The 16875-nt window shown below is 26.9% G+C and overlaps 1 protein-coding gene and 1 pseudogene across 1 annotated transcript; one reads left to right on the top strand and one right to left on the bottom strand.

The window, feature by feature from the left end:
- Window positions 1–763: 763 nt before the first annotated feature.
- Window positions 764–5126, top strand: LOC107165934 (replication termination factor 2). The gene is made up of 4 exons (XM_015514371.2): window positions 764–1015; window positions 3865–4044; window positions 4110–4584; window positions 4655–5126. The coding sequence occupies exons 1-4, from the start codon at window positions 947–949 to the stop codon at window positions 4867–4869; spliced, it is 939 nt and encodes a 312-aa protein (XP_015369857.1). The 5' UTR covers window positions 764–946; the 3' UTR covers window positions 4870–5126.
- LOC107165938 (cytochrome c oxidase subunit 7C, mitochondrial pseudogene) lies at window positions 5065–5634 on the bottom strand (annotated as a pseudogene).
- Between the last annotated feature and the right edge of the window lie 11241 nt (window positions 5635–16875).

Here is a 16875-nt window from a genome sequence, read left to right as displayed (position 1 = left end):
TAAAAATTGTTTTTAAGATGTATTTTAAATTTTAATCATTTTTTGGCCTGTTGTTTGATATTTTTGAAATGTATTAAACAAAAATGTTAATAACATTACAATATTTTTTTTAAACTTTTACCTATATTATCCATAGAAAATATGTTTTAAAAATCTAACATAGTTTTACAATTTAGGTTTTAACAATATCATTAAAATATAAATTTAAATACATTTTATAAAATAATAAAGTTTACTAACATAATATTTTAATCAGTCTTTATGTGTTGTATAGTATATTTTGCTCTAAATAAAACAAATACAAAATTATTATAAATAATAGGTAATATATTATTTTGTACTTGTGAATTTTAAAATTGTAAACTACTCATCGTAAGCATATAATAATATAACTTGAATAAAGTAAAATAATTATGTATTAATAAATGATGCAAAAGTTATGTATAATGTATAAATGAATAACAGAAAAATCACTATTGAATAAAATTATTTTATTTTTAGTATATCTGTGGTCATGGTTTGAATACTTTTTATAACTTTTTTAATACTTTTTAATACTTTTTTATTAGAAGTAAAAGTGTATTCATGGAATAAAAAAAAAGGAATTACGTCACGGATTAAGATTATATTATCTTAAATCGTGGCCCCGTTGCGCATCCATCCACTACCACCACGATTTAAGATAGTACTATCTTAAATCGTGACTACCACCCAAAAAATTGATAAGATTTCTATTGCCAATATAGGGAAATATAAATTTTATTGTTGTAGTTTGTTTATTTAGATTATGATTTATTGTAGATAAAAATACTAAATAGTAAATTGCTACTTTATTACTTTACGTTTACTAACTTATTGTTTCATTTGTTTCTATTAAAGACATTAAAGTAATAAATAATTGTATACTCTATACTTTTAATTCTTATAATTCTTCTAATCATTAGAAATGGGATGCGATGGTGGTACTATACCCAAGAGGGACGAGTTGGTACGGACCAAAAAGAAACCTGAACAGGTATTGTACTTTCATCAATAGTTAACTAAAAACCAATTCTTGTGTAATACCAAATATTGTACATGGCAATTAATAATAATTAATCGTTATTGGTTACCTACACTTATAAGATACAATAACCAATTAATATTGATGCGATTCTATAAATACATCTTAAAATTAGTGTACCTAACGGCTAACATTGCATTCTATATAGAAGCCAATAATGGTCTTAGGATGTATAATCTGTCCCAAAATAAAATAAATATACCATTTTTCTGTACTTTTTCCTCTTCCTCTAGTGGCTACCTACGTCAATATGTGGGAGGTGTGTGCTGTCAGTCAGAAACCGGTCGCCACCTGGTATATTTTCTTTTGAAACGGTATATATATTGGTAGTTAATATTAAAGATTGAATGGTTTCTAGAGAATGGTACATGGACATTAAAATTTATACTGCATAGAAGGTCAGAAGTATGAGATGAGATATTTAATAAGGAAGTTATATTATTATAAAATTCAGCATCTGAACAGTGAGAACTAAGAGTAGAAATAATATTTTTTTGTTTTTTATTAAATTTTGATTTTATTTTGATGAGTGTACAATTAATAGTTAACTGCTTATTTCACCAATTAACTTATGAAGTGAGGTCTCCTTGACAAAAGACTAAACCTTCACTTAAGCTTAGGCCTCACAAATGAAGACCACTTCTCTGTTTTAAAACCTCTCTTACTAATAAATTGAGCTCGCAAGTTGATGCATATTGCATTTTTTTTTTGGAACTTTTTAGACAATGCTCTCCTGGCCACAAATCTGTTTAATTAGCATGTGAATCTGAATAGCTAATTTTTATTTTGCATTTTTTTTGGTGTATATTACTTTTAAGTCATTTTTTGACATTTTTAGTCATTTTTACTGATTTCACACTAGTTCAATTCTTATCATTTCTTGTTGACCATTATGCTGATAACTTAAAATTTGGAAATTACCACATATTAAGATTAGTACCTATCCGATTTTATCACGACGATTACTTTTGTCATTGTAGTATTGTAGTGAATATTATTATACCTATATTTTATTATTTTTCTATTTTTTATTTCATATTTCAAGGGCATTTTGTCAATTTTATGCAATATTTTGAGTAATTCAAAGCTTTGATAAATTTATATAGAATTTTATAGTAAAATATAAAAAATGTATTTTTATTAATTTAAAACTAATATTTGTAATTTTTTAAGTACATTTTTTGCCATTTTTATGTCATTTGCATTTTTTAGGTAATTTTTTATTGTTTTTAAGATCATCAACTTCTGAGCTCTACTAATTAAACACTAATTTACAAACAAATATCACAACCCGCAATTACATACGGAATTCAACTGTGGGGTACCTTGAAAAACTCAAACCTAATCAAATTTCAAGCATTCCAATCAATATTTCTTCGTGTTCTCTCCAATGCTCCCTGGGACGTCAGAAACCGCATCCTACATCAAGACTTCAGTATCCTCACTTGCTTCTCGTCATTATAAAATATTTCATAAAAACACCATTAACTATTTAAATCCACTCATATCTAAACTCTCTTGTACAATACCTGACAACCTATTCCGTCATCTCAAACGTAAATGGCTGCGTGATTTATTAAATAATGCCTAATATTTATAAAGTTACCTCCCCCCTAAGAAGTAGTGTCACTGGACTCTCCCTTCCCTCAAGTTTTAATATCTTGTAACAATCATCATATCATTTACTTATTATTAGGGCTCGAATTTTAAGCATAATAATTAACAAAAATAAAGAATAACCAAGAATCAACATGAATTAGTTGTAAAACTGAATAAAAAAATTTAAAAATTAATTTAATTTAAAAAAAGAATTCACTACCATGTATTTGGCAAGATTTTCAGTAGTGAAACTGACTCTATTGTCTGACATAATACTTTTATACATATAGAAAACCAAGCAATATAATCATTTAGTCTTTACTGCTTATTCCGGGTTTTCTTATTTATTAGATTAAATTTTTTTATTAGTATAGCAATAGCATAATATACAAATTTCACACCTAAAATAACTGAAAAAAGCCAAAATAAATTTGGTTTATTTGGAATGAAGATGACATGAAACGAATTAATGTATAAAAATTAAATTTCTATCTCATTTATAAAAAAAGAAGCATTTGCTTTAAAATCTTAGCCCTACTTATTATATTAACTTGTATATAGATAACAAATCTCTTCTATAATTAAATAAAAACTTATGAAGTGTAAATAGTAGGCAGGTAATAAATAAATAACACTAAACAATAAACAGAACTAAAATAGAAATCCTTATATGTTACTAGCATGAAAACTTTGATCTTGGTTTTTAACTGCTCTATCATGAACATGTAGGTTGTAGGAAGTTCAAGTTGGTTCTGAATTTAAAAAAAAATGAAGGCAATTGATTTTGGTGTGCATTGTCTAATGCTTATGCACTTGCTGTATAACAGATATTTTTTATTCAATTTGTCACTAAATATCTCTGCTATTCTGTATATTCTACATTGGTTGTGATAAAAAATAATCCACAAACAACATTGGATGATAAAAAAGATAATGCTTTTTCCAAGATTGTTTCAGATTTTAAGCAAAAAATATAACCATTCAAAAATTTTAATAATAGAAATCAAAAATGATTGGGAGAAGTTAGAGAAGGGTTTGTGGTTATATTTCTTATAATTTCTTATAGTAGTTTATGTTCCTGAAAAAGTTAGAATAAGGCCTTAAATTAAAATTAAAAAGATACAATGAAATAATTTATTTTTTACCTACTTACAATAGTTTAATTTGAATTATATTTTTTATGTTTTGTTTTTACAATTTAGAAAGATAAATCATCTGTGCAACTGTACCGTTGGCGTAATTGTCATTTGACTCAAGAACCACTTCGACCACCAATAGTCGCTTGTGGCATGGGTCTCTTGTACAATAAAGAATCAGTGTTGCAGCATTTAATAAATAAAACTCCATTTCCTGAAGCTTCCGCACACATCAAGGGCTTAAAAGTAAATTGGTTTATTTTTTGATTAATATATGTTTAATCATTAAAATTGAATTTATTTATTTGTAGGATATAAAAGTATTAAAATTGACCTCTAATCCAGCATTCAACAAAAAAGCTCAAAGTGTTGGAGGATATATTGATGACAATTGTTCACCTTACATATGCCCTCTAGTTGGTCTTGAAATGAACGACAGATCTAAATTCTGTTTCTTATGGAAATGTGGATGTGTTATTTCTGAAAGAGGTCTCAAGCTGAATGCTGATAACAAGTGTGTCAATTGTGTAAAGGAATATGAGGATGATGACATAGTTGTATTAAATCCGATCGAAGAAGATATAACTTTGATGAAGACTAAATTAGCCAAACGCAAAGATAAGATTAAGAGTGAAAAAAATTCTGAAAAAATTAAAGTCAAGCAAGAAATTGTAATTAAAGATGAACCAGTTGATAAAGATGAAAAACCAATTATTCCATCATTTTTACCTGTAAAAACTGAAAAAATTGACATTAAGAATGAAATAAAAAAGGAACAAATAAAAAGTATGACAATTTTTATCATAATTTATTGTTATTTAAGTTATTAATATTAACTATGTTAAATTTGATTTAGGACCAATCACTAGTGCTGCGGGATCAAGTTCCTCCGTCGGCTCTGCTAACTGCCGGAAATTAGAAGATCCTGTGTATAAAAAAGCAAAACTTGCACATAGTATTTCTAAAGACAAAACAGCAACCAATGTATATAAATCTTTATTCACAAGTCATGAGGACGACAAAAATCAAACTCGAGCTCATTGGATTACATATAATCCGTTCTATAATTAAACGTGAAACTTGTATTATGTACTTTAGTAATCATTTAATTTTTTTCCATTAAAATATATTTATTTTTGTAATACTCAATTTATTCTTGAAAGATTTTTAAATTCATTAACTAAAAAAACAACATTAAGAGTAAATTTATATATTACCTTGTTTTTCAAATAAATACAACATTAAAAAATAATAAACAATAGGTAATATGTGATAAGTGCATTTGTTATTTTATTTAAAACATATAAATAAATAATATTGTAAACAAATTAATTCTCTTAATTATTTTATTTAACAAAATTATTAAGTACAATTTGTTTCGGTTGACAATTATTAAAGAAGAAATTATTAAAAAGTACAAACAAAACGTAAAAATACAATACTTAAAACTACTGACTAGTGTTAACATTTTTTTTTTTCATAAACAAACTACATTGTCTATTACATTTAGTTTTCTTGGATCTTTTATAATGCCCTGTGTTTAACGAACCGGACCATCAGAAATGGAAGTCCGAACCCAGTACTGAAATATATTGCTAGTAAAGCTGTAAATTTATACTTGCTATATACATCAAATGGCAAATTAGATCCAGGTCCACCATATGCATGACTATTTCGAACTGCTGTCGTTGAAAAGTTTCTCATTAGTTGAAGTCCCCTTGAGGTGATCATATTTTGGCCTAGAATTGTAGTTTTAAGTGTATCAAATGTATGGTCCGCCGTGCAGGGATAAAATTATGAAACTCTACGAATGAAAACGATGATGGACTCCTCTGAGAAAATTAAATTCCAGATAACAGCTGGGACCACAGTGGTACCAATGTTTAAACAATCCCTTGGGGTGTCCCTTTGAACTTAATCAACAGAGTTCTCTGTTGTACCATAAGATTTCGAATGAATAACATAATTATAATTTATATATGTAAGTAAATGACAACTAATAAATTACTCTAAATTACTAAATAAATGTAAACAGTACCTATAGGCTATAGTCAACATTTTATAGCCTCAAATTTTGTTTAAAGTTAAGCTTACATTATACTATAAGTTTTAATGTATCTGAAATTAAGTCTTTAATACTCTTTTGGTTAAATATAGACTATAGTTACAATAATTAGTTACAAGTAGAGAGCAGAGTTTAGGTTTTGCATATTTTGACTGGCTTTAGAAGGATGAAAGATTACGTCAAATGTTAGAATCTTCAGTTGGATTTACACCAATTTAGCAAAAACTGTTTTTTCATAGAATTTCCAATTTTTTATAATTTTTTTTTTTTTTTTCATAAGTTAATAACAATATTCAATTTAAATATTACATATTATACTCGTATTATACCTACTAGTCCTACTATACATATAATATATTCATAATATAATAAATGTAATGTTTTTGGTAAAAATCTTATTAATCTTATGAACCATAGTATTGTAAAAACTTTAATAATAAAATAAATTACATTAATTTAATTGCAATATCAAAAATTATATATTTATTATTACTTTCATCACTGTATTCAAATTTAACACATCTATTAGGTATACTTAACTGAAATCTACTGTACAAGAGAGATGTTCCTACTTGTTTACATTTTTTTAAATGATTTGAAGTATATTTACAGAGCATTTTTTACTTAGTTTTTAATACTTTTTTAATGCATTTATAAGGATTTTAGTGGATTTTTGGGATTGTTTGTGTATTCTATATTGAATTTTTCAATATTTTGACCCTAACCATTTGTATAATTAATGTTTTTACATGTTCGATGTTGGTAGCTTAAAAATTTTAATTCAAAATATTTAAATAATAGCTGCCTATAATATGGTATTCCATATCAAACTGGACATTTATTAAATTACATGTTGAGAATATATTTACTATTTAGTATTTTTAGAACACTGCAATTTAAACAAGATGAGATGGGAGTTAAGCTTAATGAAAATTTCACTCAAGGGCACTCATCTGTCAAAACCTGGAGGGGGGGGGGGGGGTGACAGTCATAAAATAACAACTAGAAAACTGAGAATCGATAAAATGTATTTTATAAAATAATGAAACAAATAATATACATTTTATATGTGAACAAAAATAAGATTTTAAAGTTAAAAAATAATTAAAAATTCACAAATTATTTTAAACTAGAAATTCATAAAAAAATTTCTTTTTAAATCTAAGATTTGAAAATTTAATACAAGATTCCTTACAAGTTTTTCCATCTTTATCACAAATAAAAAGTCCACCGGAAATTCAAATTAAATTTTTATGAGCATTTGAAATTTAAATTTTATTATTTATAATTTTGATAATATAAGTATATTTCTTAAATTATTCACTTATCATATAATATTAACAATTTTTGTCATACGTTTAATTAGCATAATTTTTTTTCTGTCAGATCTTTCTAAGAGACCCTGTATACTTTATATAGTCTATATAGAATTAATACAATAGTCTTGAAGTATAATATCTATTTGTATTGTGAATATTCTTTAATTATTTGTTTCCGTGTCACATACGTTTTTTTTTTAGGGGTGGGTGATAGGTAAAATGTATAATCAACAATTCACCCCCCCCCCCTAACACACACACCACACTCATAAACATAACCAAATTACACCACTGTTCGTTTTAATTATATAAAAATTACAAACTCTGATATGGAAAAACCTAATATTAGATCTTCCATAACAATAGCATTTGAATACTACCAAGAATTAATTTTTTAAGAAAAAAGCTATTCTGGTTAAAAAAAAAGTGCCTGTGAATTCACCAGAAATTGTTAGAATTCAAAATAACTTAGCTCAAACAACTGTAACTTCTTTTAGTTTTGTTTAAAACCTCTCCAACGTTCAAATAGTTTTATCACTTTAATAATTGTAGGTATAGTAAATAATAAATAATAAATCATTATGGCAACACTTTAATACTTCATAACGAATACACCGTAAAATGGAGACGAAAAAAATCTTGAATGTCTTTGTTTTCAATTTTTATCATAATATAACATAATGACATAACGACTACAATATTAATTATTATTAATATGTTTGAGCTCAGTGCTCAGAGCTCAGACGAAACATTTTCTTATCGCCAACGAAACTGAACAATAATATACTTATTATTAATGACATAATTTGACCAATAATATATTAATTGTTATGATATATTATACAATTGTCTATTTATACTGTTTTTAATAAACTCATAGTTGTCAGCTTAATTCTCCTTTTTAATTATAAAAATTATTTTATTTTATTTTGATTTAAAATTTTTTTTAGTAATGTAACTTCAGTACAAAATAATAGATTATAATAAAAAATAGACATGTACTCTTTTATCTTATATAAGATATACCTATCAGCTACCTGCTATGTCACAGTAACTAAACATTTTAACATAGGTAATATGATATAAAATCAATTATATTTAAGCACATTTACAAAATTGTATTTAAAAATCAGCAATTAATGTATAATAGTTGGCAGTTGCTCTCGTTATAGAATTAAATTATTTGGTTAGTTATCATTTAAATATCCCTGGATTATCACATAAATCAGGCGTTAACATATTATTCTTATTGTTTTATTCACAGCTCGTGTGAAAACGTGTAAACGCGTTGTTAGAATAGAACTTCTCATATATAATTTTAACAGTAAAACAAAAATGAAGAAACCTGCCGGTGTTTTCATTACATTATATTTATTATCCAAAATTTCAGGTAAATACTTTTGTCTTTGCATCCTCGAAAATTTTAAAATTAGATTATTATTTGTAATGTATGCTGTCCTTTATTTTCACTTTTATTACTATAGCAAGGAACATACCTAATATAATGTTTAGGGAAGTAAATATTGAGATGTCTTATGATTAAAAAAAATATGTTCAAATATTATAAATATATAAAATTAAAAAAATGGATAATCCCACTTACAGTCGCGGATTCAGTAGGGGAGCGCAGGGGGCACCCCCCCCCCCTCGTAAGCTGTATTTCGTTTAGGAAAAATGCCCAGTAAAAAGAATCAAAACTAATTTTAACACGTCGAGTGCCGTGGTCAACGGGTAGTCGACAATTGTCAATTTGTATAGGCATCTTTATGGCAATATGGCCTTATAATTTACTCGGTTATCAGAGCAATTCTTCTGAATCAATTTATCAATTGATTACAAAGTTGTATTTAACATAACTGTTTCATGTAAGTTATTTGCGCGCTGGCCCACATATTATATTTTATTTTGTATGTGAAATATTCGCCCCCCCCCCCCCATAATCTCGGGCTGGATCCGCCCCTGCCACTTATATCCCTTCAAAAGTATAAGTTATAACTTATAACTTATAAGCAAATAGGCTGTCCCCAAAATAGTTAAATATTTCTAATGTAACCATCATGTCTATTATATTTCATTTTTTATGGTTCATTTATAAGTACAACACGTATGATAATACTATACATGCTATAATAATATTATACTTAAAATTTCACATTCCAATTTACATAATATATTATAATTTTAAAATATTATTTTTATAATTCCTCAATTTGTTATTATTTATCGTGCAGTTATTATATAATAATAATTAATAGTTATATATTTTAAATGATATTAGTTGTAACTTAAGTATATTTTTCATTGTAATATCAAAGTATATATGTTTATGCAATTTTGACATTTTTAACACAACTCAATTCGATCTTAAATTATAATTTAAAAAAATAAAAAATAAGCATATATCGGTATTATATCTGGCTATTCAGTATTCATTATGTTATGAATTTTATATGATTATAACACGATATTTTTTTTAAAACAAAATATCAAGACTTAAAATTAGAATGACATATTTTATTTAAATTTTCAAACCGATATAAATCAAGAATAATAATATTGATTTTATAATTTTTTAATTATTAGTTCTACAAAGTCTATAAAATCTTTTTTCGCGATGTCTGGAGAGAGAGGCCGCCGGCTCCCAACTGGGCATGGCAGAAACCCACGGGTGCCCATTCAAAATTCTGCCAAAAAAAACCCACGAGTACCACGTGTACCTTACAGTACCTTCCCCTACAGTTCCCCAGGCTAATGACCTCAGTTGTCGAAGCCCTAACCATAAAAAAAATTTTTTTTTTTTTGATTTTCAATTGAATTTTCAACTTGTGTTTTTTTTTTAAACAAAATATAACTTAAACATTTTTACGGTTTAAATGTTGATGTCTGTTCATACTTTCAATGAAAGTCCTTCGTAGATTATTCTTAAATCTTAACTTTACTTATCAATGTTTAAAATTGATTTAAAGCTCTACAAAATAACTAACCATTATATTGGGTATTTGTATTTTATATATTTTATATCACAACAAAATAATATGTGAGTCATGCGTATTGACTTTTGTTTTTAATTATTTTTTTTCATTACAACATTTGCTGACGTACAATGTTAAAGAATAAGGATATACAAGAATCATTCATTGAAGATGCCCGAATTGATAGATATTTAAGTCGTCCAACACCATATTAATGATATATATGATATGATATCATAGGAATTGAAATATAACCATTGAATGAAGATTTTATTAAAAACTGAAGATGACAAATCATCAAGACCATTGGATCATTAATTATCAACATTGTTTCTACTATTTGTTTTTATAGGGTGTCTCACAGAGATCTGATAAATTAAATAAAAAGAACTTGTTCTAATCTATATTAAAAAAAAAAAATTTAATATAAATAATAGACATTTGTGACTTGTGCTGTATTTTAATTATACAAATTAAAAATTAAAATACAGCACAAGTGTCTATTATTTATATTAAATTTTTTTTTTTAATATTGATTAGAACAAGTTATTTTTGTTTCATTTGTCAGATTTCCGTGTAACATCCAGTAGTTATCAATAAATAAATAAAATAAATGTTTAAATAATCATTTGTTCTTAGTATTCCAATATTGGTATACCTATAATATGTTAATATTTATTAATCTCTTTTAGTTCGTGATACATCAAATCATGAAATTTTCGCGCACGGAAGTGGCGTTCTAAATAAAAGGATAAAAGAAGGCTAGCGACTACGATACTTACGATAACCTTAGAATGTAGAACATTATTTCCCCGAATTTTGTACATTTTCATATAGGTAAACGTTAATTCATAGTAATGTTGTAACGTGAACTACAGAAATAACACAGGATGAATAAAGCAGTGAAAAGGGCGATTTTTTTATCTAAATATTATATAGGATTATACTACTGTAAACTTTTGATTTTCATAAATTTCATAAATTAATAAAGCTATTTTTTTTTATTAATTATCACGTTTAAATTTTCATTTTTCGTTAATCCGTTGATGAGATATTGTTCCTCAAACTTGGGTGGTCATGGGAGGTATAGTTATTGTGTGCAAATGTGTTATACCTCGTCAGTAGATACCGTAGCTATCAGGAGTTTTATGTCCCAGGTAAAATACATTACATTTTTCATTCATTTACATATCGGTTTCTACTATTTTGTACTCAGGATTTTTTGAATTGTATTGTTTTTTATGCTTATTGTGCATTAAGTGGTGTGTTACGTTAGAAAATAACCAACCGATTAGTTTGATGCTCCACCCAAATGAGTTATTTACAATGTGTTGGGATGCAACTCTCTAGATGCCTTGTGTAGACGCTGCAGGTTAGTGCAGGAAACACATTACTTTAGCGATTATTTTTACTTCACTATTCTTCTTTATATGGTTGTCGTTTAGGATTATTTGCATGTTATTAATTGTATCTTTATTGTTATCGTTTTTTGTAATTTGTGTCAGTAAGTTGATTTTGGGTATTTCTGGTATGTGCTTTATATTGTTAGGGATTTTATTGGATTTTTTTGTTGTCACCGTGCCTGGGATACAGAGTGTTCTTATTAATGTTAAATGACACTATAATTGATGATTTACTACCATTCCCATATGTTGTACCGCTATTATTGTTGACATATATATATACGTAACATTTAGTTTTGTTTCATTTTTATTATTACTACTGTAGAAAAAATTACGAATAATATTTATTATGTCATAGTTTTACTTTGATTTTCAATTTTGTGTTATGTTTTCGTCATTTTTATGGTATATGTATATGTATTACGCAATGTTAGTGTTTTGAAATTCTGAATATAATAATTGTTTTATTACAGACCAATTTTGCTTGTCCAGCCCTGATGCTAAGGAATGAAGGCATTGCAATTTTTGAAATATTTAGTATTACAGCTTCAAGCTTTAGATTGTGAAATGAAGTTTTTAGGTTCTCATATTTTTGCTTATGATACTATGATAGTGTAATTCTTTTGTTATTAAGTGAAATATAATTTTAAAGTTATTATTTATAGGTATAGTGTTTTCTACATTTATTTCTTGTAATGTAAGTAGCGGTCAAGTATCACCATATACTTTTAAAATGATGGAAAATAATACTTTCAAGAGTATGACATATCGATTTGTCTAAATATTGTCGCAAACAAGTAACAAATATGATATCATACAATATCCCATCATTATACAATTATTATAATTTCATGTTAGATCAAATAATTAATAATAATAGTATTTATAGATAATATAATATTGAACAATGTGTGATTTATAGATAAAATTAATGACAACAGTACAGTATGTTTATATATCTACTATATTACGTCACCGTATCAAATCGCAGGGACTAATCTATTATAGAAAAATACGAGTATACTACTCAGGTAATAAACATTTTTTAAGATCTAGTGCTGGATTTTTAATAAGGAAATCCACCAAAAACAGAACTGGTAATAGTAATATATCCTTGACATAGATTTTGTTTAAACTTTTAAAGTATCAGAGGTATTAGGCGTTAGCATACCATTGATCAACCATACATTATGAGTAGACTACACTGACTACAAATACAATGTATAGTTTACTAAATAAAAACAAAAGTTTTAATATAATCAAACCAAAAAGCGCGGGTAAGTTGTTGATGTCGCTCTGCTGTACAGTAGGTTACTGTAATGGATGGGATTAAATTTGAATGCAATGATAAGTATCATTGTATACGAAAAACGATTCTGAACGGAGATGATTTGTCAGTCTAGGATATATTATATTTAAATATTGTCATATATTCTATTTTGAAACAAATATTTTATTTTTCAATTAAGACGCATTTTGCATAAGGCATGGTTAATCAATTTTTCCAAAAAATTGCATGTAGTTATCATAATACCTTATATTATCATAGATATATACGAATACCTGGTTTGAGGCTAAATCGTTATCATTACGCGATTTCATAAAATTTTAAAACTCAAACGCTCCAAAAATTTTTCCTATAATGACGCTTCAAATTTTCTCTATAGTTATTTGAAGCAAAACTTATGGAAAACTTATAGTGTTAAATTTTATAACCTTAGATATAAATACAAACAATATTATGAATGTTGAACTACAAAATAATTTGCAAATATTCATGGTTTTGACGAATTTTTGTCAATATTTTAAATTCAAATACTAATAAAAATTTAATTTGAATTTCCGGTGGAATTTTTTTTGTGATAAAGATTGACAAATTTGTAAGGAATCTTGTATTAAATTTTCAAATCTTAAATTTAAAAAGAAATTTTTTTTTGAATTTCTAGCTTAAAACAATTTGCGAATTTTTGTGATTATTACGTATTTTGTCAAAATTCAAAATTTGAATGCTTATAAAAAAAAATTGTGACTATGAATTTATTTTATTTTTCAACTGCTATTGTAACAATATGTTAAGAGCCATGTATTAAAACTTCAATATTTTGTACCCAAAAAATAAATTTTTATCGATATTAATTTAAAAAAATACTAATAATGATTGAAAATTGCATATACCTATGAATAGTTCAACTTAAGTCAAAACATTTTGAAAATTTCATGGTGGATAGATTTCACTTATATAAACATTTGGTGAAAATTTCATGTATCAATGGTCATTCGTTTTAAAGTTACATCAAAACTGTTGGAAAATGTTTACGTTTGACCTCTATAATGCACCAAGGATATTCACTGTTACATCGGAAACCACCCCCAAAGTTTGAAATTGAAGCATTATTTCGACTAGTTATGCTGTACACAGACATAAAAACAAACATAAAAAAAAAAAGCGGATAAGTTGATGTCGCTGACTAGGGTAGGGTAGGGGTTAGATTTGAATGCAATGATAGGTATCATTGTATACGAAAAACGATTCTGGACGGAGATGATTTGTCAGTCTACGATATATCATAGATAATTAAAAATTTTCAAATCCTTGATTTAAAAATAAAATATTGTATAAATTTCTAGCTTAAAATGATTTGCGAATTTTCGTAATTTTTATGTATTTAGTCAAAATTTGAACTTCAGATGTTAATAAAAAAAAATCATGCCTATGTATTTTTGTAATTTTTTAATCACTATATGAATAACTTATGAGGAACTTTGAAATAAATTTTCAAGTATTTTGATAGGGCCAAAAAAATTTTATCAACACTTCAAAAAAATTTTTTCAGAAAAATTGAAAATTTCAGTTGTCTATAAATACCTCAAAAAAGTCACAATATTTTGAAAATTAAATCATGCAAAGAAAATGCCAATTTAAATAACTGGTAAAATTTTCAAGTTTCTACGACTTATACTTTTTGAATAATAACAAATGTTTAAAATCGTTTGAGGATATATCGTTATCGTTACGCTATTTCGAAAAATTTAAAATTCAAACGCACTTAAAATTTTTCCTATAACGACGCTTCGAGTTTTATCAATAGCTATTTGAAGGAAAACTTATGGAAAACTTAGTGTTGTATTTTTAATCCTTAGTTGTAAACACAAACAATTTTATGATTTTTCGACTTAAAAATTACTTGCAAATATTCGCGTTTTCGACAGATTTCGTAAAAATTTGAACTATAAACGCTTATAAAAAAAAATGTGACTAACGATTTTTAATTTTTTTAGCTACAATAAGAACGACTTATAAGGAACCTTGTGTAACGATTGTCGTCATCGACATCGTACATTAATCCGTACGCTGAGCATGGCTAATATGCTGAGTGTTAATAATACCAAGGTGTACATATGTATGCAATACGCGTAGCGCACGTCGTGTTAATGACCGACCGGGACTCCTGACTAGTAGAGTAGATAGAGAGACAGGCTAGAGTCGGAAGTCGATAGTTGGACAACAACCCGAAGAAGGCCCGCGGATGACCACCTCAACCCACATCGGATATCGACACTCAAGACACACCATGGCCCGATCGGTAACTCTCAGTTATAATTTATAGGTATGCCTAACATACATATTATAAATTGATGTTTGATATATTATAATTTATAAGACTCGATGTTGTAGTAATAATAATACATAAATATTTAATAACAGTTACACATATATAAATACGTTGAGTTCCTTGCTTCACATAAGGTAACCTTGATTCCTAACGATAATAGCACACACCGAGTCATTTTTATTTCCTCGATTTTTTTGAAACTGTTGGAAAATGTTTACTTTTGACCTCTATAATGCACCAAGGATCTTCAATTTTACATCGGAAACCACCCCCAAAGTTTGAAATCGAAGCATTATTTCGACTAGTTATGCTGTACACAGACACAAAAACAAAAAAAAACACACATCATTGTAAAATCAATACATTCATCACTTCGTTCAGAATCTAAAATTAAATTATAAGTAAATAGTTAGGTACATTTAATTTTTATCCAATATTATCCCACTATCCCATTACTTCCATATGTGAAACATGTCAAAACTTGTTACCTATCTATTTTCCGAAGTCATCAATACCGCTTTTCTATCATTAAATACTGAAAACTTTACCAGAACAAATTTTAGAACGCTATTGATTACGTACTGCGTGTAATGGTGTTGATAAAGTTAGGACGTTAAGTTAGATAAATAATAATAGAATCAAAAAATGAATATATATCTAGTTCTCAACGAATATCATTGTGATTCGTGGTCACAGCCGCAAATATACAAATTTATATAAAATAGAAATATTTATTGTAAAGCCGTTTTTTCTGTAAGAAAAAACCACCGAGGCTACAGATCAGTGTTTGGAAAGAACGTCGTTCATGAACGCATGTTCACACGTTCACGTTCATAATTAGTAAACGATACGCGAACGTCGCTCATTTTTTTAAAATAGAACGTGAACGTGAACGGCGTTTATATTTTTAATGAATTTGAACGATTTTGAAGACGCTCAATTTATTTACTATTTAATAAATATAATATGTATATAATTTAGATACTTTAGAAAATGTATATGCTCTAAAGTCTAAATTGTTTTTATTTTTGGGTTGAGACCTATATGTTTATGGGTTTTTATACAAACTGCTGGTAAACTATTTATAAACAAAAAATTAGATGAACGACCTTATGAATGCGTTCATTTTTTCAAAGAACGTGAACGTGAACGAGTTCCTTTTTCAAGAACTGAACGTAAACGTGAACGAATTCATTTTTTTAGTGAACCTTCCGAACACTGCTACAGATTTAGGTAAAAAATCACATTTTCTGACAATACAGAACAGAATACTGTATCATAATTTATATTGTTCTAATATTTTTATATCTTATTTTTTTAGGTTGAACCGATGACGCTGTCATATATTTGCTGCCCTACAATAACGTTTGTTTGTTCTCGGCCCGGCCTGATAGCCAGCTGATCTCGCGAGGTTGTCAATTCCATTAGGTTGTTGTGCGGATTGGTGCTTCTTCAATGTTGATTTTCTGTAGTTTTACTATCTTCGTCTTCCATCAGTCATATTTTATATATTATTGTGAACAAATTTGATGTCTCTGTTAAGACTATAGAAGAGTTTTTCTCCGTGCAACCGAGCATAGTAGTTATTAGTTTAAATAATTCATGTAATGCATCCTCTTGGTTTTTAAAAATCATTAATTACTATTAATATGAAATATAACATTATAACATTAAATAGATATAATAATAAGCTAGTTTTATTTT

The sequence above is a fragment of the Diuraphis noxia genome, unplaced genomic scaffold, assembly GCF_037042655.1.
Source record: "Diuraphis noxia isolate RWA-SAM2 unplaced genomic scaffold, SU_Dnox_SAM2 contig0004, whole genome shotgun sequence".
NCBI classification, from domain to species: domain Eukaryota; kingdom Metazoa; phylum Arthropoda; class Insecta; order Hemiptera; family Aphididae; genus Diuraphis; species Diuraphis noxia.
Note: the sequence above shows the minus strand (reverse complement) of the source record. Positions and strands in the feature narration are given on the sequence as shown.